Here is a 23,919-nt window from a genome sequence, read left to right on the forward strand (position 1 = left end):
CTGTATATGCTGTGGCTAAGGAAAGCATTTGGCATAGGAGGGTTACTCGTGCATAGAGTTCCCCACATGCTGTAGTGATAGGTGCCGGGAAAATAGATGCCTTTTTATATACACATTCAAAAGACTCCCCCTCTCCAGTGAGCTCAGAAATGTTTTATTTCTTCTGGTCAATAGATAATTATATTGCATAACCATCACTAGTTAGGCATGGCACCCACTAGTTGATTTACAGAGCTGCAGAATCTTTACAATGGTTATTATATGAAATGATGGACCACTAATTGAGCTATTCTGCCTCCTCTGGCAGGCCATGGAAAAATGTTGTTTTAAGACTGAACTTAAGTTTTTTATTGTTCTGGTCATTAATATTTAACAATATGGAAACAAAAAAGAAAAATAAAAGGATCATCAGTGTTGTAGATTTACTTTATTTAGCCTAAAACAGACACAGAAACCACAGTGGAAACCGTTCAACAGTTGCAGCTTCATTCCATATGGCCACTGCGTTCTCACAACTACAGAGTAGCTCTGTCCACAGCATGACGTCCCTAATGGATCAAAATGCTAAAGCGCTAGGGATTATTACCGGAACAGAACATAGAATCAGAATAATCAGTATTGCTATACTTGGGAGTGAAGGTGAGCAGCAGAAGGACCTGACTGCCAAAGCTTTAGAAGGCAAACAAACAGCAAAGACTTTCCAAACACTTACTTAGGCAAATTAGATCCACAGGAGAACCAACTCAATAGAACTATAAGAATAGCTCAGCCCACTATAAAGAAAAAAACAGCCAATCTGCCAAATTTCTGTTTTAGATGCAGGACATCTGCAGCTGGAACCAAAGTCCATTGAAGTCCCCAGAAAGACTCGTACTGACTTCACTAAGCTTTGGGTCAAACTCTTAACTCAATAGTACCTCTGTAGTAAGGGTGAATATCCAGTTAAATTCTTTGCTCTGTAAATCCCTTATTACAAAAAAGGGATGCCACTTTCTCACTTCTTCAATATTTAGGGCAACTGGATGATACCAGGCAAGGCCAAATTCTTCCCACCTTCACACCCATGCAGTCCTTCTGGTTTCAGTGGAGCTACAGGGCTGTAAATATGAAGGCAGAATTTGATTTTGGAACTGTAATAATACATGGACAGAGATGCTGTTTTCAGATGCAGGATTCCCCCTTTCTTCACACAGCAGTTTGTATAACAGGTTCACAACATGGTCTGTGCGCATTGCTCTGTTTGTTAGCAATTCTCCTGTCAGAAGGGCCTTGAGCAACGGATCTCCAGACCATACCAAAAGAGTGTGTCTGCTCCCACTGGAAGCAAGAATCTTCTCTCGGTCATATAATTAGAGTTGAGCAAATCATTCACTGCACATAATTTGATTAATTTAGCCTCTTTCTATAAATTTTCTGCAAGCAACTTATAATACTCTCACGTGAAATTGTTACTAGAAAACAATTCACTAGAACTTTCTATGAATAATTATTGACCCCTAGATTTGTTGCCAGCATTTTGTTGTGAGGCTTTAATATTTACATTTCACACAGTGTAAGTTCTGATCAGACACATTTGTCACACAGTATTGCTTCAGCTCTCTGACTGGATAAGGATAACTCTTACAAGCAGATTTTTCCGTAGGCATACTCACATTTATGAGTTAGAATTAACTTTTGACACACAAAATGCTCACTGTCATTCACTTCAATTCACTGACTCCACAAACATCCCTGCCAACATATTTATTTGCTAGAAAATTTGTAGAAAGTGAATGCAAACAGGGCATAAACGCAAGTGAAACAAACTCAGTTTTTATTTGATTGAATATTCATGAAACATACATTGACTTAATCACTCAGATCTGTACGCCATCCTGATTGGATCCAGCCATTATCAGATTATTGTTACTCCCCTCTGGGCTAGACATCCAGCAAAATTCATTTGCCAATTACAGTTCATTCAGAAACCCAGCTGTCAGATTACTTATCAGGGGAAACATGGAAAGTCCATTCACTGGCTGCTTGTAGTTTTTCATATGGGTTTCAAAATTATTCTCCAACTTCTTTATTTTGCCACCCTTTTTTCCACAGGAATATCATTCCCTGGGGTCAAATGCTTGTTCCCCTTTCTCTTTCGTCTTAAGGTTTTCTACACTGGATTTTTTAGATATATAATAACTTTCAGCTTAATTTTTAGAAAGTTTTATTTAATCTAACTGGAGATCCCTATGGGACTACTTAGTAGCTCTGAATGTAATAAATATATTTCATGCACATAAGCTGCAATTGAAAAAGCAACTGCTGAGATGCTGAAGATGTTAACTGAGACACTCTCTTCCCCCCACTGCAACAACAAGAATATATTAATATGTTTTTCCAGGTTGATTTCTAAACATGAAAACCTGAAAGCTAAGTGTCTCCTCCTTTCAGACATGCCATATATCTGAGGAACTACTTTTATCTGACACTGAATAGCACTAAACATTGTACATGTTTTATAACAATTTTGTCTCCTTCTATACTTAAGTAAAAATAATTAGTAATGTTCAGTTTCCCTGATTAAGAAAAATGTCTTCTCATTTACTTACAATTAAGCACTTTAAATTCATTAAGTTTTTAACTTACCAAATTAATTACTTAACAAATGCAATAAAATATTAGTAGAAAATCATTAAATACCATTAATACATCAATACATTACTCAGAAATTAACTGTTTTTATTACTAGAAATTGCCATTAATTACAAAATATTGCTCTACCAATTACAGTACACTGTATTCAGAGAATGGACAAGTTCTTATAGTAGAGTTAATGTCAGCTGCTACTTTTTTGCAATTGTAATAGGTAAGCAATTTTTATTTATTTGTTCATGCATGCTTTGGAGGCATCTACTGTTCTAAATAGTAAATATTTTTTTAAGATTAGGGGACTGCTTATTTTGCTCTACACACTACCACAATTTGTTTCACATTTAATACAGGATATGGCAGCAATTCACTATTATGGAGAAGCTACCAGTTTCAGGACCTGATCCAAAAGCCACTGAAGCAATGGGCATTGTCTTTCCATTAATTTCTATGGGCTTTAGATCAGAACCTGACATCCTGATTCAGGAAAGCATCCGTAATCAGGAAGAGTACTTAACCATATGCTAAAGTCTCACTGTAGTCAATGAGACATAAGCATGTGCTTCAGAGCTCTTCATGAATTGAAATCAGTGGGACTGAAGAGATACATGAGCGATGTGGTGGTAGTAGTAATAAATACAGGTTAGAACAGAGGTTCTTAAACTGGGGGTAGGGACCCCTCAGGAGGTTGTGAGGTTATTATGGGGGCGGGGGGTTTGCGAGCTGTCAACCTCCACTTTGCCTCCAGCATTTATAATAGTGTTAAATAAAGGCTTACTATGTGAAAGGGGTCACCAGTACAAACATTTGAGAATCACTGGGTTAGAACAACGAGATGAAATGGTGTCATAGATTTGTTATGTGCACTTCTGGATGGTATGATATAGCAAGCTTAAAAAGCCCCCAACTGTTAGATTTATCTTCTCCCTTGTCATTGTGAATTGACCAAGGCCAGTTAAGCATCTGCATTCTGAGGCTCAAAGTATCTCAAATGCAGTTAAGAGCAAATGCTTGTGGTTTTCTAATGCTTTCTAGCACTGGAGGAGGAGGAGGGTCTGGAGATGCAGAGCACAGTGAAGACATAGTACTAATGCAATATGATCCTGTGGGACATGATTAAACTTGAGTTAAACAGGAGTTTTAGTTGATCAGTTTAGAAAATTGAGGTTGTACTCTAATAACCTACTGTTGCATTGCTTGCCTCTCCCCATCAATGATAAAAATCTTGCTCTCTGTTCTGCCAGTGCAAAGCTGGAGTAACTCTTTTGGCTTGCACCATCTTTTCATCAGTGGAACACAGAGCAGAATTTGGTCTGTTTCTCTCTTTTCTTCAATTCTTTTTCTGCCTGTTATCTTATTTATTTTCAGCTCTCCATACCAAAAGGATCCCTAGGACAAGAGGTAGACAAGCTATTTTTAAAAATACTTGCCACATCATCAATTTGCAGAGATGGGACTGAGCCAGACAGTTCAATCCAAAACCTCTTCAAATTTCAGAGATCCAGCTTCAATCAGAGCCACCCAATGGGGGGAGGGGGGAGGGCAAGTGGGGCAATTTGCCCCAAGGGCCCCCATGAGAGTTTTTCAAGGCCCCTGGAGTGGGGTCCTTCACTCACTTCAGGGACCCTGGAAATCTCTCGCAGGGCCTGGGCCCCCAGAGCTTCTTCCGCTTTGGGTCTTCGTCGGTGGGGAGTCCTTCCGTTCCGGGACGTGCCGCCGACGTGCCCCGAAGACCTGCGGCATGGGGTCCTTCCACCCCGGGACCCACCACTGAAGTGCTGGGTCTTCGGTGACAATTTGGTGGCGGGGGAAGACCCCATGCCCCCTGAATTCTCTGGGCGGCCCTGGCTTCAATTCTGAAGATTTGGCTCTCAAATGGGAAGGGATATTTTCCAATTCAGGTGCAGCCAAAATCTCAGTTCTAGTGATGTTTTTGTCCAAGACTGGAGAAATTATTATTTATATTATCAGAGTACCTAGGAGCCCCAGTCAGAGACCAGGGCCTCATTGTGCTAATCTCATGAGTTGAGATTTCTGATATTCATTATGACAGAAACCTCACAGGAGAAGCATCTTTCTGAAAATATCAGAAAATTATTTTGAGGATCAAGATTTTGTGAGATCTCTCTATTATTAAACCCAAACCCTAAACCTCTAACTTCATTCAAAACTCACCTTATGTCTAATTCAGATCCAGATCTTTATCTTCCTCAGTATTGTTTCCTAAAAATGGTTTTTGTCCCTTTATGTTTAAATATATGCAATTTTAAAAATATTATTCTTTAGGGAAAGAGAGACTCATTTAAGTCATTGGACAACTGCTTGTTAATACTTCTGCTCAGAATGTTATTTTCCAAACACTTCAATCTATAAAGCACACTACACTGGTTATTATGGCATCTAAGCACTTAAGTTGCTGATAGGATCCAAACAGCTGCAGAAAGAGTACATTTAGGTTCATCCTTTCTTATTGCTTTTCCTGTTCCCTCCCCTACCCCAAGGTCATCACCTGCTACTGTTCATCGCTGGCTTCTCTTTAGTAAGAGGATATGGTAGCACATGTTAAGCTGCCTACAAAAGACTTAATTACAAGCTAATGAAAAAGAATAAGTGGCCTTATTCCATATGGACTGTACACAGTACACAGTGTATGTTTAATGAGTAGGGTTGTAGCCAGCCATTTGAAATCCATACATATAACTGCAGATTCATTCCCCTTCTGGTTCACAATATATATTGATAGCCCCAATAGTAGAAATCAGTCACCTTAAGAAAGGTGTCAATCCCTCTTCAAAGCAATTGAAAATCTTTGCTTTGGGTAATGCTGTATGCCCACTGCCACTGACATCAATAATTCAGAGGGCCACAATGCCTTCTATTGCCTGATTAGGGCTCAGCTAAGGCTACCTTTCAGTTGTTGCATGGACTGTTGGCTCCAGGAAAGGAGAGCTTATGGAAATATAATCTGAATCAGTACCAGCAGGACATTATAGAATCATAGACAGATAGGGCTAGAAGAGACCTTGAGAAGTCATTAAGTCCAGCCCCCTATGCTGAGGCAAGACCAAGTAAACCTCCCTGACCATCCTTGACAGGTGTTTGTCTACCCTAGTGGTTCTCAATCTATTTACAATTGTGGGCTGCATATGCGGTCCACAACATGTTATGTGGGCTGTTCAAAAATCCAGTGATAGGGATTCCACAACCTCCCTTGGAAGCCTATTCCAATGCTCAACTATCTTTATAATTAGAAAGTTTTCCCTAATATCTGACCTAAATCTCCCTTGCTGCAGATTAAGCCCATTACTTCTTGTCCTACTGTCAGCGAACATGAAGAACAGTTGATCACCGTCCTCCGTATGACAGCCCTTTCTGTATTGGAAGACTTTTTAGGTCCCCCCTCAGACTTCTTTTCTCATGACTAAATATGCCCTTCCTCACAGGACAGGTTTTCTAAACCTTTGTCATAAACAGATTGTTAAGGGTTAATGTCTCTTTTACCTGTAAAGGGTTAACAAACAGGGAACCAAACACCTGACCAGAGGATCAATCAGGAGACAAGATATTTTTGAATTTGGGTGGAGGGAAGCTTTTGTGTGTGTTCTTTGTCCACTTTTTTTTTCTTCTCTTGGGGGTCTTTGAGAGACCAGACATTACTACAGGCTCTCTCAGTTTCTGTTCAAATAGTAAGTAAAAACAGGCGGTTTAGGCTCTTTGTTTGTTTTACTCTATTTGCAATTGTGGATCTGGCTGGTTAACTTTTATATGTGTAGTTGCTGGGAATATTTTGATTTTGTATTGGTACTGGGGGGAAAGTTCTTCTAGTGTTTGTAAGCTTTAGGACCCTGTATATTTACATCTTGAAGTTACAGAGATAATTCTTTACTTTTCCTTTCTTTTATTAAAAGATTTCTTTTTAGAGAACCTGATTGATTTTTTTCTTGTTTCCCTTGTTTTATCCCAGGGGATTGGGATAACTCACTAGGACTGGTGGGGGGAGACGGGAGAGGGGAGAGGTAGAATCTCTCTCTGTTTTCCTTGAATCTGTTTGCCTCTTTGTGGAAGGGAAGGGACATGCTTCTCTGTATTGTGATTTAAAGAGTTTGGATCAGTAACTCTCAGGATAGCCCAGGGAGGGAAAGTCTGGGAGGGGGAAAGAAGGGGGAATGGTTTATTTCTCCTTGTTTTAAGAATCCAAGGAGTTTGGGTTCTTGGGGTCCCCAGGGAAGGTTGGGGAGATCAGAGTGCCCCAAAACACTATATTTTTGGGTGGTGGCAGTGCTATCAGATCTAAGCTGGTAATTAAACTTAGAGGAATTCATGCAGGTACCCAAATTTTGGACGCTAAGGTTCAGATTTTGGAATTATACCTTATGACAACCTTTTATCATTTTGTTGCTCTCCAGTTCATCTACATCTTTCCCAAAGTATGGTGCCCTGAGCTGGACACAGTATTACAGCTGAGGCCTCACTAGTGTTGAGTACAGTGGGACAATTACCTCCCACGTCTTGCATACATCACTCCTGTTAATATACCTGTGACAGTCTACATTACTATGGTCACCACTTTTACAAAATTATGATAGACTTTGTACAAAATATGCCTTCTGAGGTATCAGGTCACCATCATTTTCCTGTTAAAATGTATATATCAGCATGGTATATGGTGATATTAGATTTTGCTATTTGTTTGTAACTGGAGCATGTTGTAATTTGAGGTAACACCCACAGTTTAGCTCTTCAGAGACAACAAATGGGGTAGCCAACACGCAGTCAGGTGCTAAGAGCATTGTCTGCTTAACCGGTCATTCATCAGCAGGGGAGCTGTAAACAAGAAAAGTACAGTTCACCTGAAGGACAGCTGGCAGGTCATGTATGCTATAGAACTGCCTGACCACATAACCCAGGAAGGAGTTTTCCAGTAAAAATGTCAGGACATAAAAAGGGGGAACAAAGGCCACTGGTCACCTCTCTCTTCTCCCATCTCTACGGCAACAAGAATGCTTGAAAGACTTTGAACTGGGGAGATTGGCTTCCCTGGCTGGAACCAATCCAGCCTGTATACTAACAACCATGAACTGCTTGCAACATCCAAAGTAGTGAAAAAAGCTGTTTGCTTAATTTTTTTCTTAGCTTGGTAAAGGTTTAGGAATAAGACTCTGTAGTTATCTTTTATTTCTTTTGTAACCAATTCTGACTTTTTATAGCTGCATCACTTATCTACACTTAAAATGTAGCTATCTTGCTTCAATTAATAAACTTGTTTTATTCTTTTATCTAAACCAGTGTGTTTTGATTGAAGTGATTGAGGAATCTCTGCTCAGTTTAAAAAGGGCTGGGGCATATTCATTTTCTTTGATAAAATGACAGACTTATTAGAGCTTGCCCTGTCCAAGGGGGTCTTGAGCAGTGTCAGCAGCACATTTCTGGTGTGCAAGGCTAGGGCTGAGGGATATGCATGTGTTGCCATGCAGCTGTTTGTGATTGGCTGAGAAAGCATTCATGTAACCTTGCGTGTGCCTTTACATGCTGATGGCTGTGTGGGAGCAAAGCCTGGGGAGGCTGCTTTTCACTTGCAAAGCAATGTGAGACACCTTGGTCTGGAGAACTCAGAGGACACCACAGTTCTGAAGTCCAGTTTGTACCCTGGGGCAGTCACAATACCCCAGAACGATATTAGCATTTTTTGTAGCTGCATCACATTGTTGACTGATATTCAATTTGTGATCCACTATAACCCCTGGATCCTCTTCTGCAGTACTACTGCCTAGCCAGTTATTCCCAATTTTGTAGTTTGCATTTGATTTTTCCTTCTTAAGTTTAATACTTTGCACTTGTCTTTGTTGAATTTCATCTTGTTTATTTCAGACCAAGCTCATTTTGAATTCTAAACATGGCCTTCAAAGTGCTTTCAACCCCTCCCAGCTTGGCATCATCCATAAATTTTAGAAGTATATTCTCCACTCTATTATTGAAGTCATAAATAAAAATATTGAACAGTATCCGAGCCAGGACTGAGCCTTGCAGGACTTCATTAGATTCATGCTCCCAGTTTGAGAGTGAACTACTGATTACGACTCTTGGAGCACAGTATTTCAACCAGTTTTGCACCAATCTTATAGTAATTTAATCTAAACCATATTTCTCTAGTTTGCTTATGGGAATGTCATGGGGGACTGTGTCTAAAGCATTATTAAAATCAAGATATATCACATTTACAGCTTCCTCCACCTATTAGGCTAGTAAACCTGTCAAAGGGGGAAATTAGGTTGGTTTGGAATAATTTATACTTGAAAAATCCATGTTGGCTATTATTAACAACTCTATTATCCTCTAGCTGCTTACAAACTGATTGTTTAATAATTTGTTCCAGTATCTTTCCAGGTATTGAAGTTAAATTCCCCAGGTCACTATTATTTCCCTTTTTTAAAGATAGGTACTATGTTTGCCCTTCTCCAGTCTCACCATCATCAAGGAGTTTTCAAAAGATGACCACTAATGGATCCAAGATTGCTTTAGCTAGTTCCTAAAGTACCCTAGGGTGAATTTCATCAAGCCCTTCAATACATCTACCATATCTAAATACTTTTGAACTTGTTCTTTCCTTATTTTGGCTTGTGTTTCTTCTCTCTTTTTGTTAATATTAATTGTGTTAAGTACATGGCCATAGTTTACCTTCATGTCATGAAATCATGGGGTAGCATTTCTTGTTGAAACAAATTACTGAAGCAGCTAGGTGTTTGAATAAGCATCAGGCCCCTCTTATTTTTCTTTCAGTGCCTAAAAACACATTCTTTTTAACCTTGATACTGATGACGACAGTCCTCTACTGTGCTGCGGTTGTCCATTATCTTCATTGGGATGGCAAGTATGTACAGCACGACACATTCAGCAGCACAGCTGGATGTACCTTGCATGTTCAGCACCACATGTTCTCTCTGCCTGGAACTGATAGCAATTTACTGTGTGTTTGTACAGTGCTAACACAGCAAGGCTGTAATCATAACTACGCTTTTGAGCATGGCAATACAAATAATGATCAAAATTAGGTATAGGCTTCAATAGATTTCTCTGTCCTTGAGAGTTTGAAAAAGGAACACATTTAAATAAACTTTCATCAATTTTCCTAATACATATTTCTCGACATATTTTAATAAAATCCACAAAAAACAATAGGCTAAGTACTACCACCAATAATCCTCTGCATTTACATATAATGCCTGAGGATTCCAACATGATTCACAAACTGTGTACATACAGCTAAATTGAAATGTGGCCACCTCTGGGGTGAAACACTGAAGTGAAGTGCTTGAATTAAGGATACAGCCTGTATTTAATGGAAGTGCTATCATTAAACTTCCCAGAAAACTAAAATGTCATGTACTGCATTGAATGCTTAGGGGAGACTAAGTTAGCTACAGTAGAACTTTTTACTATACGAAGATTGCATAATTGACAAAAACCTTTTTGCTTAAAATGGTAGCAAGACACAATGAGTTTGAAAGAATGGAATACTCTACATTACCTGAACTGCAGTTCTTCAGTGCAAAGGAGTCTATGGCAGCTACACTCCTGTTCCCACTAGCAACATATTCCAGTGAAATCCGAAAAGGTTTCTTAAGGTGTCCAACTCTCTTCTGCAGAAGCACCCATCTGGTCTCATCACAAAGCAAAAGGAAACAACACAGGACAAGAGTGGTAAGAAAGGAGGCTATTTTACAAGGCACACATGTCCAAACATAGCAGCTCGTCCCATGGCTTATCATACTGTCCCCCCTATGATGCCCCACCAGTGGCCTTTGCTTCCTTAGACTGCAAAAATAAACTCTAAGAATTTTTTTTCCAAAGCGTGGAGATGTCATGACAAATGAATAACATCAGCTAATGACGAGTTCTCTCTCTCTGCTGCCACCCTTCTCGGCTCTGAGATCTCTTGCAGATGTCTTGCAGCTGTTTAAAAGGAGCCCAACTTCCTTTGCAAAGTGAGCTGTGAAATCTGTCACACATATGTATGCCTTCTCTAAATACCACTCCTTCCTGCCTTCCACCAACAACGTCTGTTACACAGATTCAGGCAATAAGTTATCCTCAGGGGTTTGCTGAATAGCTGTATCTCCCAGACTTTATATCTGTTTGATGTAATGCATTTTGCCTCTATGTAGCTGGTTGGAACTCCAAATGCGTATGAGTTTTAAAATTAAAATTGCCCATTTCCCTGTCTGTACTGTTCCCTTAGTTTGTACTTTTCTTTCTTTTAACTTGACTATGGCCCTGGAGACTAAGGTCCAAATTCAGAAATGATGTGTAAGGCAATGTAAGTTACGTGTTGCTAAGCAAGCATAAGTGGGAACAGTGGAGCCTGAGTCTATCCTGGCTTAATACTGCATTCACTGAGAGGCTGGAAGAAAATTAAAGACCAACCCCTTACATGCATACCTCTCACCCTCCGACTTCTTGTTTTTGCTGCTGCACTCCACTTTCCCAGCCACTCAGCATCAAAGTTACACCTACTTAGATACTGTGGCACTTACTTAACATGCAACTTTCAGCATCTTAGCACATCACCCTTATATTTGGCCCTGACGTGTGTCTACAGGACAGGTATAAACACAAGCCGTAACAATGTGAGTCTCCCTCCTCCCCTCAAACATGCCACAATCCTGACCTACAGGGAATACAGATTTATATTTAGGAACAAAAGGGCATGAATGGACAATTCACTCTCTGTGGCTCATTCCACCCTTAGTCACTGTGTAGAGCAGGGGTGAGCAAACTTTTTGGCCTGATGGCCACATCTGGGTATGGAAATTGTATGGTGGGCCATGAATGCTCACGAAATTGGGGTTGGGATGCGGGAGGGGGTGAGGGCTCTGGCTGGGGATGAGGGCTCCAGGGTAGAGCCAGAAATGAGGAGTTCAGGGTGTGGGAGGGAGTGTCAGACAACGGCAGGAGGGTGAGGGCTCCGGCTGAGGTTGCGGGCTTTGGGGTAGGGCTGAGAGATTTGGAGTATAGGAGGGTGCTCTGAGCTGGGACCGAGGAATTCGGAAGGTGGGAAGGGGATGGGGGTTGGGGCATGGATGAGGTGGGGTGGGGGTGGCTCAGGGGTGCAGAATCTGGGTGACACTTACGTCAAGTGGCTCCCAGTAGCGGCAACAACATGTCCCCCCCTCAGGCTCCTACACGGAGGCACGGCCAGGCAGCTCTGTTGCACTCTACCCCATCCAGAGGCGCCGCTCCTGCAGCTTCCATTGGCTGCGGTTCCCAGCCAATAGGAGCTGTGGGGGCAGCACTCTGAGCAGGGGCAATGTACAGAGTGGAACCCCATGGCTGCCCCTATGCGTAGGAGTTGCAGGGGGGACATACTGCTGCCTTCGGGAGCCACACAGAGCAGCCCCCGACCCTGCTCCCTGGCTGGAGCACTGGAGTGGGGCAAGCTCCAGACCCAGCTCCCTAGTGGGAGCTCGAGGGCTGGATTAAAACGGCTGGTGGACTGGATGCGGCCTATGGGCGGTAGTTTGCCTATCCCTGGTGTAGAGGTTGTCAATAAAGATACCAATTAGTGACAGGTGCAAAAGGATGTTTTGTGACAGGAATATTCATACTGTAGGAGCTAGACTGGCCCACCAACTCATTTCACATGAGTCTGTTCAGTACCCTGGATGATGGTAACTTTTGGTCACTACCCATTTGACCATACTCAGACCATTAATACAGATGAGGAACTCTGTAGCCCTGTTGTATAGGCCTTTCCCCTGTTCTTTAAATTTCCTTTCATAGATTCTTCCAGGATACCAGAACAAAAAATGGATAAAAGCATATAAGATTTCCTTTTAAGCTTATTGTAATTGGTCATCTGGGAACAAACAGAACAGGTGTTCCATAAAGCCTGTTAGAAAATTCTCAATACATCGCAGCTGCAATTGTTTAAAACAGAACAAAAACATATTGTGCTTCCTTAGGACACTTTGAAACAGCAATATTAGGCATTTTTGAGGAATATTATAACTATTTCAGATTAACTTAATGGGGTCAGTTGCAAGAAAGTTTAGAAGCAGTTGCTCTTTCATAACTGCCTCTTGAAACAGAAGTTTCCTTATCAAGATCCCTAATTGCTCCATTTCATCTCCGTTTGTTATTATGGTGTTGTCAAGTGGGCTGGACATAGGAATTTATCTATCTTTAGTAAAAAGAGCACTGGAGCAGATGTTTTTGAGAAAAGAAATTACACAATTTACATGGATTCTGAATCAGATAAGAACTTGCCCAAATTTTGACATATTTTTCAAGCGACATTACCAGCTTAACAGCATCCCAAAAAGGAAATAAAATCATCTCTCTCTCTGTCACATTATTTATTTTAACGAACTCATAATAATACTTGTGTGCACCACTGCCCCATGCTGTGTAGAATCAGAACTGATTAACTGTGTATCACAGGTTCTACATTGTTAATAAATAAAATAAATTCTCCTTTAGTTCCAGCAGTTATAGCCAGTGCTTCTGGAGCAAGAAGATATGCGTTCTATCCCCTACTGTCACTAATGGCCATGAAACGCTGCACAATGACAACTGCGAAGTTCTTAGGAGGTCTTGGGTCTGCTAGAATATCTTAAATTCTTTACCCATCTACCTACTAACACCACTTTAGATTATTGAACTCTCTGATTTTTTTTTTAAATAAGAAAATGTTATTTTTAAGCATTTATGCCATTTGATTCATTTTTTGCTCTTCTTCTCAGCATGAATAGTGACACTAGACTGCTCGGTATCATTTCTTGTTTATGGTCAATTTCACTTTCTGGTTCTCATGTGCCAGCCCAATAGTTTTGTTTTGAGGCTTCCACTATAAGGTGACATTCATAAGCACAGACTCCTGCTCTGCACTCACCTGTAGCTCCCCGCCCCACCCCCTGCCCAAGCTCACCTCCAGCTCCTCCCCTGAGTGTGCCACCGTGTCCTGCTTCTCCCCCCTCCCTCCCACCATTTGTGCTGCAAAACAGTTGTTGGGAGGAGGAGGAATGCGGTGCACTTGAGGAAGAGGTGGGGCCAAGGTGGGGATTTGGGGAGGGGTCCAATAAGGGCAGGGAGGGAGCGGAGTGCGCCAACGCCAAGAAAAGTTGGCGCCTGTGGTGACATTTACATCAAACTAATCTTCATTTATTTCCCTGCTTCTGGAATGTAGAGTACACACTTCGGATCACCCCTTTCCAGAGAGTCCAGTCTCCTGCCTGCATTGCATCCTGCTCTATGTTAAGGCTGAGGGGGGCAAAGTTGGAAGCCACAACATCTCTCCAGCATGTGCAAGGCTGTGTGCAAGTTTTCTCCATCAAGCTTTTGTTGGATCAAACAAAGTGGGAGAATTTGTATGGACCCCAACATATGAAGCAGATGGCCAAGCCACCTGAGCCAACACTGTCACTTTGGGAGACGCTGGAGGCTGGTTGGTCTGATGCCTCACCTCCTCATTTATAATGTGATGAAGGCATCATATGCCTTCAATACATCATTACGGCTTCCTGTTGAAAGTGCCCAGCTGGTGTATTTACATTCCTATGGTGGCCCAGAGCCATCCAAAAGGACAAAAGCCACTGCTGCTTGATAGATACACATCTGAGTTGATATGTGGTGTTGACATTACACAGGCTCCCAAAAGTGTGCATAACACCCATAGCCTTTTTGATTTGATGTTTCATGTCAGCAAGGTGACTTCCCTCCTTGGTGTAAACAGAGACAAGATGTTCAAATGAATTGATGAATTCAAATTCTTGTCCATCGATTATGATGGGTAGGAGTAGAGGTTCATTAGCCACCTTCATCACTTTGGTCTTCTTCCAGGTGACCTGATGTCCAAGCTTACTTGCTTCTTCCATATATAAATTATGGGCATTGATGAGATTAGTTCACGAGGATGTGAATATAGCCCTATCATTCTCATATTCCAGGTCTATTATATAGAAGTCATGCAGTATCACCTGGGTATGCAGCTAGTGGTGGCTTCCATCATTCAGTCAATAATGGAGTTGAACAGATCATTTGGGGGCAGCCACACATATTGAATGGATGCCACTACTGTGCTCAAACCAATTGGACATCCTACTACCTAAGCAGTTACAGCTCTCACTTTAGCAATGCATTTCTACAAGAAGATTGAGGAATTTTCTAGGTACCCTAGTAACTTTACAGACACAGCCAAAGGAGTGACAATCAAAAGAGTCAAAGGCAGCTTTTAAATCAATAAAGGCTATATACACCTTATCCTTCCTCCTACTATTCCTTGCAAAATAAATTCTGTGTTCGCTGAAATTAAAGAAAATCAAATCAAATCATGGAAGCATTTTTATATATGCTGTTCTTTAAGCCATCTCTCTTTTCCCACCCATCTCTTTAAAAAAAACAAAAACATGGAGACTAAAGCCATCTGACCAGTGTCCCTTTAATCTCTAAAAGGTAACTAATTTAGCTACAAGCAGGGTGAACCAGCTTTGGACATAATTTACTCTGAAAAAATACAGGAACATCTGTATATCATGAAAAACATTCCTCACCGTTTCAAAAGACTGATGGATTTTAATTCCAAGTACACAGTGGCCTTCAACAATGATTTCCATTTCTGTGCTACCGCTAACCCTCTGGATAAATGTGTCAAGAGTTTTAGGAATTGCTTTTCTGAGTTACTGGTGCAATAACTTCAGTTTGAAATTCTCAGGTCTCTCATAGTTTACCACTGAAACTTTATTAACTTTCAGAGCTGTGGCCAAGCAGATATTTTATGTCACTGGAATTCAAGACAGAGGAAGGGTAGGCTCACTTGAGGCCAGATTCATTACAAACCTTCTTCAGAGTTTGTGATGCAACTTCCTAGAAATGGATTTTTTTAGGCTCAAGTAATCTATGTGAAAAAAATGGGTAATTCTCAGTCCTCTTCCTAGTAGAGAGGTGGGCACATCACAAAAAACACTCTAAAAATGACAGTAACTGGCAGATTGATTCGGGACATCAAACAAGGAGTGAACGATCCAACGGAGAGAAGCTATCCTCATGCCTAGAAGTCTATCGTTATAAAGGAAGATTGGTGGATCAGAATGGGAAAAGATTCACGGTCCACAGTGTAGCTGTTCTATAAATACAGACCAGACATCATGCTCTAGATCTATCACACATGAATGTTTTTACAGCACCAACTTCCCTCTAAAAATCTAACCCCCCGCCTCCAACAAACAACCTTCACCCCCACTCTTGACCTGTAGCAGGATATGCTGTAGGGTAAATTATATCTGTTGGTAGGTTAACTATTTGTATTTCCATCACACTATTACAGCAGCCTACATTTTTGTGACACTTTAGAAATCATTTTATCAAGGTAGCAGAAAGGGGCTTAAACTATTATTTAGGCAAGAAGAGGGGAAATCTCCAATGCAGAGTCGTGCTCAATAACTGTTGTACATGTAACCCTCTCTGCTCCTACAAACAGAATACAGTAAAACAAGATTCAGATTCACATAACACCTTTTATTTGAAGAGTATCCTCCAAAGTGCTTTACAAAACAATGAATTAAATACTGGCACATCAACGGCTGAATGGAAAAAGGCACACTGCAATAACTCACATGTAGCAATGAGTATTAAAACCTCTTTTATCAAGAGAGGATAGCCAGGAGTATCTCCCTAATCTTTATCCTTTGAGATCTTTAGTGTCTACCTGGACACCTATCAAACAGCAGAAGAGGCCACAATTTAAAGTCTTCTAATGTGAATGATGGCATTGTTCACAGGACGGTGGCTCCATCTCCTTGTCCTGCTATTGCACTGGAAACAATCTCAAGTCCTCGTCCAGGCTTGGGCTCTGAACATTGTTGCTCAGAGATTGCCAAGCAGGACTGACATTGAGCAATGACTGCTACCTCCTGATACACATTGGGCCAAATTCAACACTGTTGTAATTCCAGTAGAGTCACTAGAGTTACACCAGGGATGAATTCATTTTAATAGTTCTAACATTTAGAATATAAGCAACAGCTCAACATGCAGATTAAAAATGTCATGATTTTCTGACATTGCCCAAGAATTTGAGCAAAGTAAAACCCTTGATCCAAATATTCTCAAACTTTGGAAAACTTCAGACCCAGATCCAGATGCCACCAGGGCCCATGTCACAGTCTGAGAGGAGCAAGTGCTTGTAGAAGGGCTGAACTGGACTCTCAGAGTTCATTAGTGCCAGTCTTCCATAGCCAGAAGGATCACTGCAGGACTAAAAGAGAACCTCAGTCCCCAACATGGGCCAAACATGTTGCCTGCTCTACACTCTTTAGGAAGAAGAGAACAGTCATGGGAATAGAATGCTGGGCACTTTAATGGCATTGGTTGCACAGCACCAACCACAGGGTTAAGTCTTTATGGTCACCTCTCAAACTATCCTAAGTATTCCCACAATCCCAACTCTTCCCAAACCTCCCAGTTACAATCCAGCTCTTTTTTAGCTCCCAAGCACTAGTTTTGCTTATTCAAAGCATCAGTTTCAGTGGACACAATACGATTTTTTTGGGTAAAAACTTGACTTTTGGGAGATATTTGTAATTTTAGACCCCCTACAGTTGTTCATAAAGTATTTAATTTGGGGAGTTATATTACCAATTAATACTGACCAAAACACTAGTGCATTAAATGTCATTTTGCATGCTTCTCTGGATAACATGAGCATCAAGCCGTTTGAGTGCAAGCAGCCACGATACTTTCTGGGAAGCAGGGTGTTCTGAAAAAATGATCAGCTAGAGCCAGAAATGGAATCTCAAGCTGAAAAATTCATGCCCTACATATGCCAGTCTGACTGCATACTTAGAGGATTTTGATAATCCCTGTCCCATATGTATGTGCACACACTGGTTTGTTGGGATATTTATTACACCTCCTCAGTGTAGAGGTGTAATAAAATACTTAACCGTATCAACGATTTTATCTTCAATCCCCCATATATCTATTCTTCTCACACAATCACTTCTGTGATTTTTCCCAAGACTTCTGTGCATGAAGGGTGAAATTCACTCTTGCTCTGAAAGCCAGTACATGGCCCATGTCACTACTAAAACACTCAAAAAGGGGGCTTAAATGTTGCATGGTCCTTGTACAGGCCGTTTGAAGTGTATGCGTTTCACCCAGAATGCCCTCCCAGTTTGGGTCTGGAAAGTCACAAATTTCTTATTATCCAGGCTAGCATCCCTATTCAGGAAAGCACTTTAGCATGTGCTTAAATGCTTAAGTGACAAGCACAAGCTTAAGTGCGTCCCTGAATCAGGGCCTCAGATCTCTGCTTATGGCTCACTTCGTCTACCTTGACCACAGAATAAACAATTTTTTTTTTAAATTAAAAATCTCCACAGTTAAGATTCCGCTGATAATCAGTTTATTTCTGAAACCTGTGTCCTTCCTCACCTCAACCCTCACTCTTGTTTTTTAGCCTATTATGTCATGCCTGTTAACAGAACCTAAGATTTTCCAGACAGGGACTTCACCCATTTCTTTTTCTTTTTTTGTTTTGTTTTGTTAAAAAGTGTTCTGCACACTTTTGAGAGCTATACAATTAAATGCAACAACAATAGCTGCGGTTAGAGTATTTCAAATCAAAACACACACCCAGAATCATTAAGGTACTTCGAAAAGTTAAAACTTGCTCCTTAAAAATCATATCTTGTTAAGGAGAGGATTAAAAAGACAACATTCTCACCAGGATTACTAAAGAGATTTTTCTTCCCTCCTTCTACTTGGGAATTTGGGAAAGAAATGAACTATGCCCTTCTTGCACACGGTTCCATGATTAAAAGTGGTTTATAGCAGTCAATAATCATCCAGACTCTAGTCAATCTGTGCCTACCAACTGATACTGTATTAGGTGTGAACAAATTAGATCTATTTGGGCTGCAGCCATGATTTCTCTCAAAATTCCAGAAAAGAGAAAATACTATGAATGAACCACAGAAAATTCTGTAGACTTTTTTTCTCATTAACTCAAACTGTATGTATGTTAATGTTACCCTGCATTGCCCTGAGATTATTTTAAGTGATCCACATTACATTTATTTCAATGAATTGATCTTAAAACTACTTAAAATACAAGAACCTGGGCACTGGTTAGCTGTTTTTGGAAAAGAGCTATTTTCTAAAGAGGCAGTTAGTAATATATTGCTGCCTACGGATGCAGCATTAACACAGAAGGACTCCCCCCTGCACAAATCAGAAATTGTGTATCGAACTCTTCCACTTGGAGAACACTTGAATAAAGAAAGGAGGAAAATGGGCATTCATTTACTATGTTTCAGTTAAAACTACTTGCCTCACTAGTCCCTGTTCCATCAACATTTTACATTAAAAAAAGTCATAATGGATAGTGATACCAGTTTAATATAGGATTTAATAGCAATTGATAACATTTTGTAGAAAATTTAAGCCATCCTATAGGATTCTATAGCAGGAATCCTGCTGTCTTTTAGATAGTATTCTAAAAACTATCTATAGAGCTCTGCTTAGGCCCTGATCCAAAGCCCACAGAAGTCAATGCAAACATTCCAACTGACTTCAACAGGCATTGGTTCAGACCATTAATTTCCATAGGAATCTATTATTAGCTCTATTAAATGCTACAGGACTTTTTGCTAAGGGATGTGCTGGAAGGGATTCTTGGAATCTTATAGGAGATCTCTGTTAAAATTCTGCCACAAAACTGAAGGGATGGCTGCAGTGATATCTTGACTTTTGTTCCTTCAAGAAGTCCTATATTATTTTAATAGAGATTAAACTACTAGGGTTCTGCAGAAATATAATAGGGCCCTACAGAAATTACTCTATAATCTTTAGGCCTAGATTGTAAACCAGGAGCAGTGCATAGCTCCCTTGCCCTAGAAACTGGGCATGAATGAGATTGTGACTGAGTTGCAATCGAATATTTGTTTGTGCCACGGAGGAAACAATCTGAACCATCCCTTTGAGGCGGTCACATCAGGCTATTGCCTCTAGTCACGTACGTGCAAGGAAATGGGATTCAGCAGCCTGGCAGTAGCTGCTTTCCTTCCTACGTATGCTCTGATGTTGTGAAGAGCCCTCACAAAAGATCCTTAGCCATGCAGGGCTGAGGTATTAGGAGGAGGAGTGACAATTAAGCCCAGAGAATTTAATAGAGAATGGCATCCCTTCCATAGGGTTTGTGAACCATCCCACATGATCATATAGTAGATATAGAATTTTCTTGTAAATTCTATATGATGACACAAAAACAAACAAAGTTCACCTGTAGGAGAACTATCCTTGTCTATTAAATTCTATAGGGCTTTTTTCTTATGGACTGGAGTTTAGCCCTTTCTTGAGAGGCTGATGAAGAATCCCTGCTAGAGAGATTACACTAATTATTTTATTAAATTATCTACACAGTACAAAAGAGTCTTCTTGCTCTGAAGAGTTTACAAACTATGACCTCAGTACTGCAGAGGCTTAATCTCATGAGTAACTGAAGAAATAGAGCCTCAGAGTTTAACTCGCAATATTTTAATGGACTTCAATGGGAGATAATCAGATCTGGAGTTAAGATGAGAATAACAGGAAAAGACATATCAGGGAGAGAATGAGAGGTCAGAGGGATATGGATGAAGACAATAGTGGTTGTTCGGATGAGGAAGAAACAGATTTTCAAGAAAATTTCACTAAAGGGCAGGTATTTCTAAAAAATGTCCTTGAGGAATACTTTAAGATTCCCTTACAAGATCTTTGTCTCTGAGCATTCCAGTTTATATAAATTCAATATTGTGCTGTACTAGCAAATGTATTGCATGCCTAGCAAATATATTTTTTTGGCCCAGTGTGATTGGCTCCTTCCTTGGTTAAGTGAAAATATATATATTTTTTCAAATTCATGAGATTTTAGTGTGTTTCTCTAATGCATGAGAGCTCTTCAGCTCCACCTCCTCTTGCACTCTTCTTCCCATTTACACATAAGCCTGATTATATTTGCTTTAATGAAACACAGAGATTAAACTGAATTCTGTAAACAGACTGCAACAAATTGTTGGTGGTATATAAGCCAAGACTACTATAGCCACATTTAGCATTTATATAACCTCTTACATCTTCAGAGCACTGTACAGACATCAGCCAATGATTCCTGACAACTTCTCTATAGAGTTAAGCGAGTATTATCCTCAATTTACATGTGGGAAAATTGAGGCATAGAAAGGTTGATGGCAAAGCTGGGATTGGTATTCAGGAATTCACAATTCCTAGTCCTATGCTAAAGACCCTTAACCATGATGCGTTGGATAAGGGTAATTAAATTTCATGCTTCAGGGAATAATTTAATTGCCTTTGTGGTGTTAGAAAAAAATTCCATCCCCTCAAACTGATGGACAGCATCGCACAATTTTCTAGGAGCATTTTTGGCAGGAGTTACATTTTCCTCTGATTCATCATACATTAGCCACTAGCAGGACCCTGGACAAGATGGGCTACTGACCTTATCCAGTCTATAAATTCCTATGTTCCTCTACAAAGAATAATTTAGAACCAAGGTTATGCAAAGCATGAGTAGAAACAGCCTTCCCTATCTTCCTAGGCTGAACAAGGAAATGGGACTATGTTTCCATTCAAGCCATTTTTTCCTCATTAGCAGTTAGTTTGAATAGATACTGCAGGGTATATTACAGAGTGTCTCCTACTGTTAAAGGAGATCACACACTGTTCAAGAATCTAACAGAGTCTTATTTCCATTGATGTCAAAAACAATCTTGCTTTCATCACAGACCTGGACCAAAAGCCAATATCAAGGCTTCAGAACGACGTAACATGAGTCAGACATCCAGAGGAGAAGACCAATGAAATAATTGAACTGGCGCAGCATCTGGATGACCAATTAAAAGGAAATTGTCATTACTGAGTGCAGAGGTGAAATTTCAGACTAGGGCTAAATGGGAGTTTAAATGTCACATTAGCTCACAGTTTATGGGCCTAACACTATAATAAAATATTTTAATGCTGGAAAGCTGAATGAGAGTGAAGGTTTTGCTTCAGAGAATAGATACTGCACATACCTACTTTGATATCCCTTTGGATACATTAGTGTGCAGAGGTTAGTAGGTTTAATAGTGTATATTTCAGAACAATATATCAATAAATTGGATCAGTGATTAAGCAGAGAACTGGTTGGCCCAGAGAATGTGTAAGAGGACAAAGAGTTGTTCGTCTCCAGATGACTCATTGAAATCCAGTATAGGTCTGTAAAGAACTCTTGACAAAGTCGTTACCGTCTGATGCCATCCCTCCCAGACCATTGCTTTAGATATCTCCCAATGCATAGTTGTGACATTCCTCTCTGGTGTTATCTGGACCAGAGATCTGCTAGGTCGCTCCAATCCTTGACTCTGGGAGCCAGTCTTACCCTGCTCTGCTTTGAGAACCCCCACTCCTAGGCTGTTCACGCACAGCCTTTAGCACAGTGTTTCTCAAACAGGGATTGCCTCTTGTGTAGGGAAAGCCCCCGGTGGGCCGGGTTGGCATATTTACATGCCCCGTCCACAAGTCTAGACAATCGCAGCTCTCAATGGCCGCGGATTGCTGCTCCGGGCCAATGGGAGCTGCTGGAAGTAGTGTGGGCCGAGGGATGTACTGGCCGCTGCTTCCAGCAGCTCCCATTGGCCCAGAGCAGTGATCCGTGGCCAATGGGAGCTGTGATTGGCCAGATCTGCAGAGGGGCAGGTAAACACACCGGCCTGGCCCATCAGGGGCTTTCCTTACACAAGCGGTGACCCGTTAGAGAAACCCTGCTCTAGAATGTAAGCTGCCCCCAGCTACTTGCAACTGAATGACGCTAGCCAATATCTCCGGTCCTAGACACAAGCCCAGGAATCTCTGTCATGCAGTGTTCAGTTATACCTGCTGGACACTGCAAGCTTATATGAGTTTGTCAATTTAACAAAGAAATTGATATGTACCAGGATTTTTCTTCCAAGGGAAGCCTCTGACATGCTTCAAGCCAAACACACTGCTTCAGGTAGAATAAACAAACAGATTTATTAACTATAAAGACTGACTTATAATCACTTAAAATCTAAGCATAACAAGTCAGATTTAGTCAAATGAAATAAAAAAACATTCTAAACTGATCTTAACGCTTTCAGTGCCTTTACAAACTTAGATGCTTCCTACCACAGGCTGGCTGGGTGCTCTTCAGTCAGGCTCTCCCCTTTAATCAGTGCTTCAGTCGCTTGGTTTGGTGTCTGTAGATGTGAGTGGAAGAAAGAGGAAGAGTATGGTAAATGTCTCTCCCTTTTGTCATGCCCTTTCTTCCCCCTTGGCTTTGCCTCCACCCCCGCTCCAGAGTCAGGTGAGCATTACCTCATCACAGTTCCAAACTGACCAAAGGAAGGGGGGTGATTTCCTCAAGAGTCTAACAGATTCTCTTGTTGCTGCTTAGGCCAGTGTCCTTTGTTCCCATGAGGCTGGGTTGAGTTTGTCCCATACCTGCCCTGACGAGGTGTGAACTGCCTCTGCTCTTGGAGAGTTTTTGTCTGGGCTTGCTTTAAGCCATGAGGATACATTTTCAGTCTCATAACTATATACATGAAATTATGACCTATAACAACAATGCTCAATATATCATGAGCCTTCCGAAGACACTCGACATGACAAACTTTGCAATGGATACCACACAATCATTTCATAAGTATGAACATGGGGATGTAGGGTGTTCCCCTGAGGTACAGAGCATCACAACAGTTACAACACATTGGATCTTCTTATGAGCTGAAGAAGCACCTTCTACTAATTTTTATTTGTATCATGCCCAGATATATGCGAGGTGTGGTACAAGGTATAAATAAGTTAGACGAAGTCCCTCACAATTTAGAATGTAGATATGATGCAAAGTGAAGGTAAGCATCAACAAGAGAGACCTGATGGTGGGTGGAGGATGTGTATTTAGTAATGAACAAACAGTTTTCTTTTTTTAATTGAATTTATTTAGTTTTTGCAGGCTTTGGGGCAGAACTTAGTCTTTAGCATGACTTTGAATGAAGTGAGGGTGATGGCTTAGAAAGCTGTGCATCTTCTTACTTATGTAGGAACCATGTTATCTATCCTGTTATAGATTTTTTTTGTATTGAATATTTTATAGGAACAGTACTTCAATTATGAGGAGAGGCTGAGGGATCCGGGATTGTTTAGTCTGCAGAAGAGAAGAATGAGGGGGCTTTGATAGCTGCTTTCAACTACCTGAAAGGGGGTTCCAAAGAGGATGGATCTAGACTGTTCTCAGTGGTA

At 40.8% G+C, this 23,919-nt stretch overlaps 1 protein-coding gene across 1 annotated transcript in view; it reads right to left on the minus strand.

The window, feature by feature from the left end:
• ALK (ALK receptor tyrosine kinase) overlaps window positions 1–23,919 on the minus strand; it is a 635,008-nt gene that overhangs the window by 234,927 nt on the left and 376,162 nt on the right. The window contains exon 5 of the mRNA XM_075064275.1: window positions 10,154–10,281. Within this exon, the coding sequence (XP_074920376.1) occupies window positions 10,154–10,281 (128 nt within the window). The remainder of the gene's footprint in view (window positions 1–10,153; window positions 10,282–23,919) is intronic.

This window comes from Chelonoidis abingdonii, chromosome 3 (assembly GCF_003597395.2).
Source record: "Chelonoidis abingdonii isolate Lonesome George chromosome 3, CheloAbing_2.0, whole genome shotgun sequence".
Lineage (NCBI taxonomy): Eukaryota > Metazoa > Chordata > Testudines > Testudinidae > Chelonoidis > Chelonoidis abingdonii.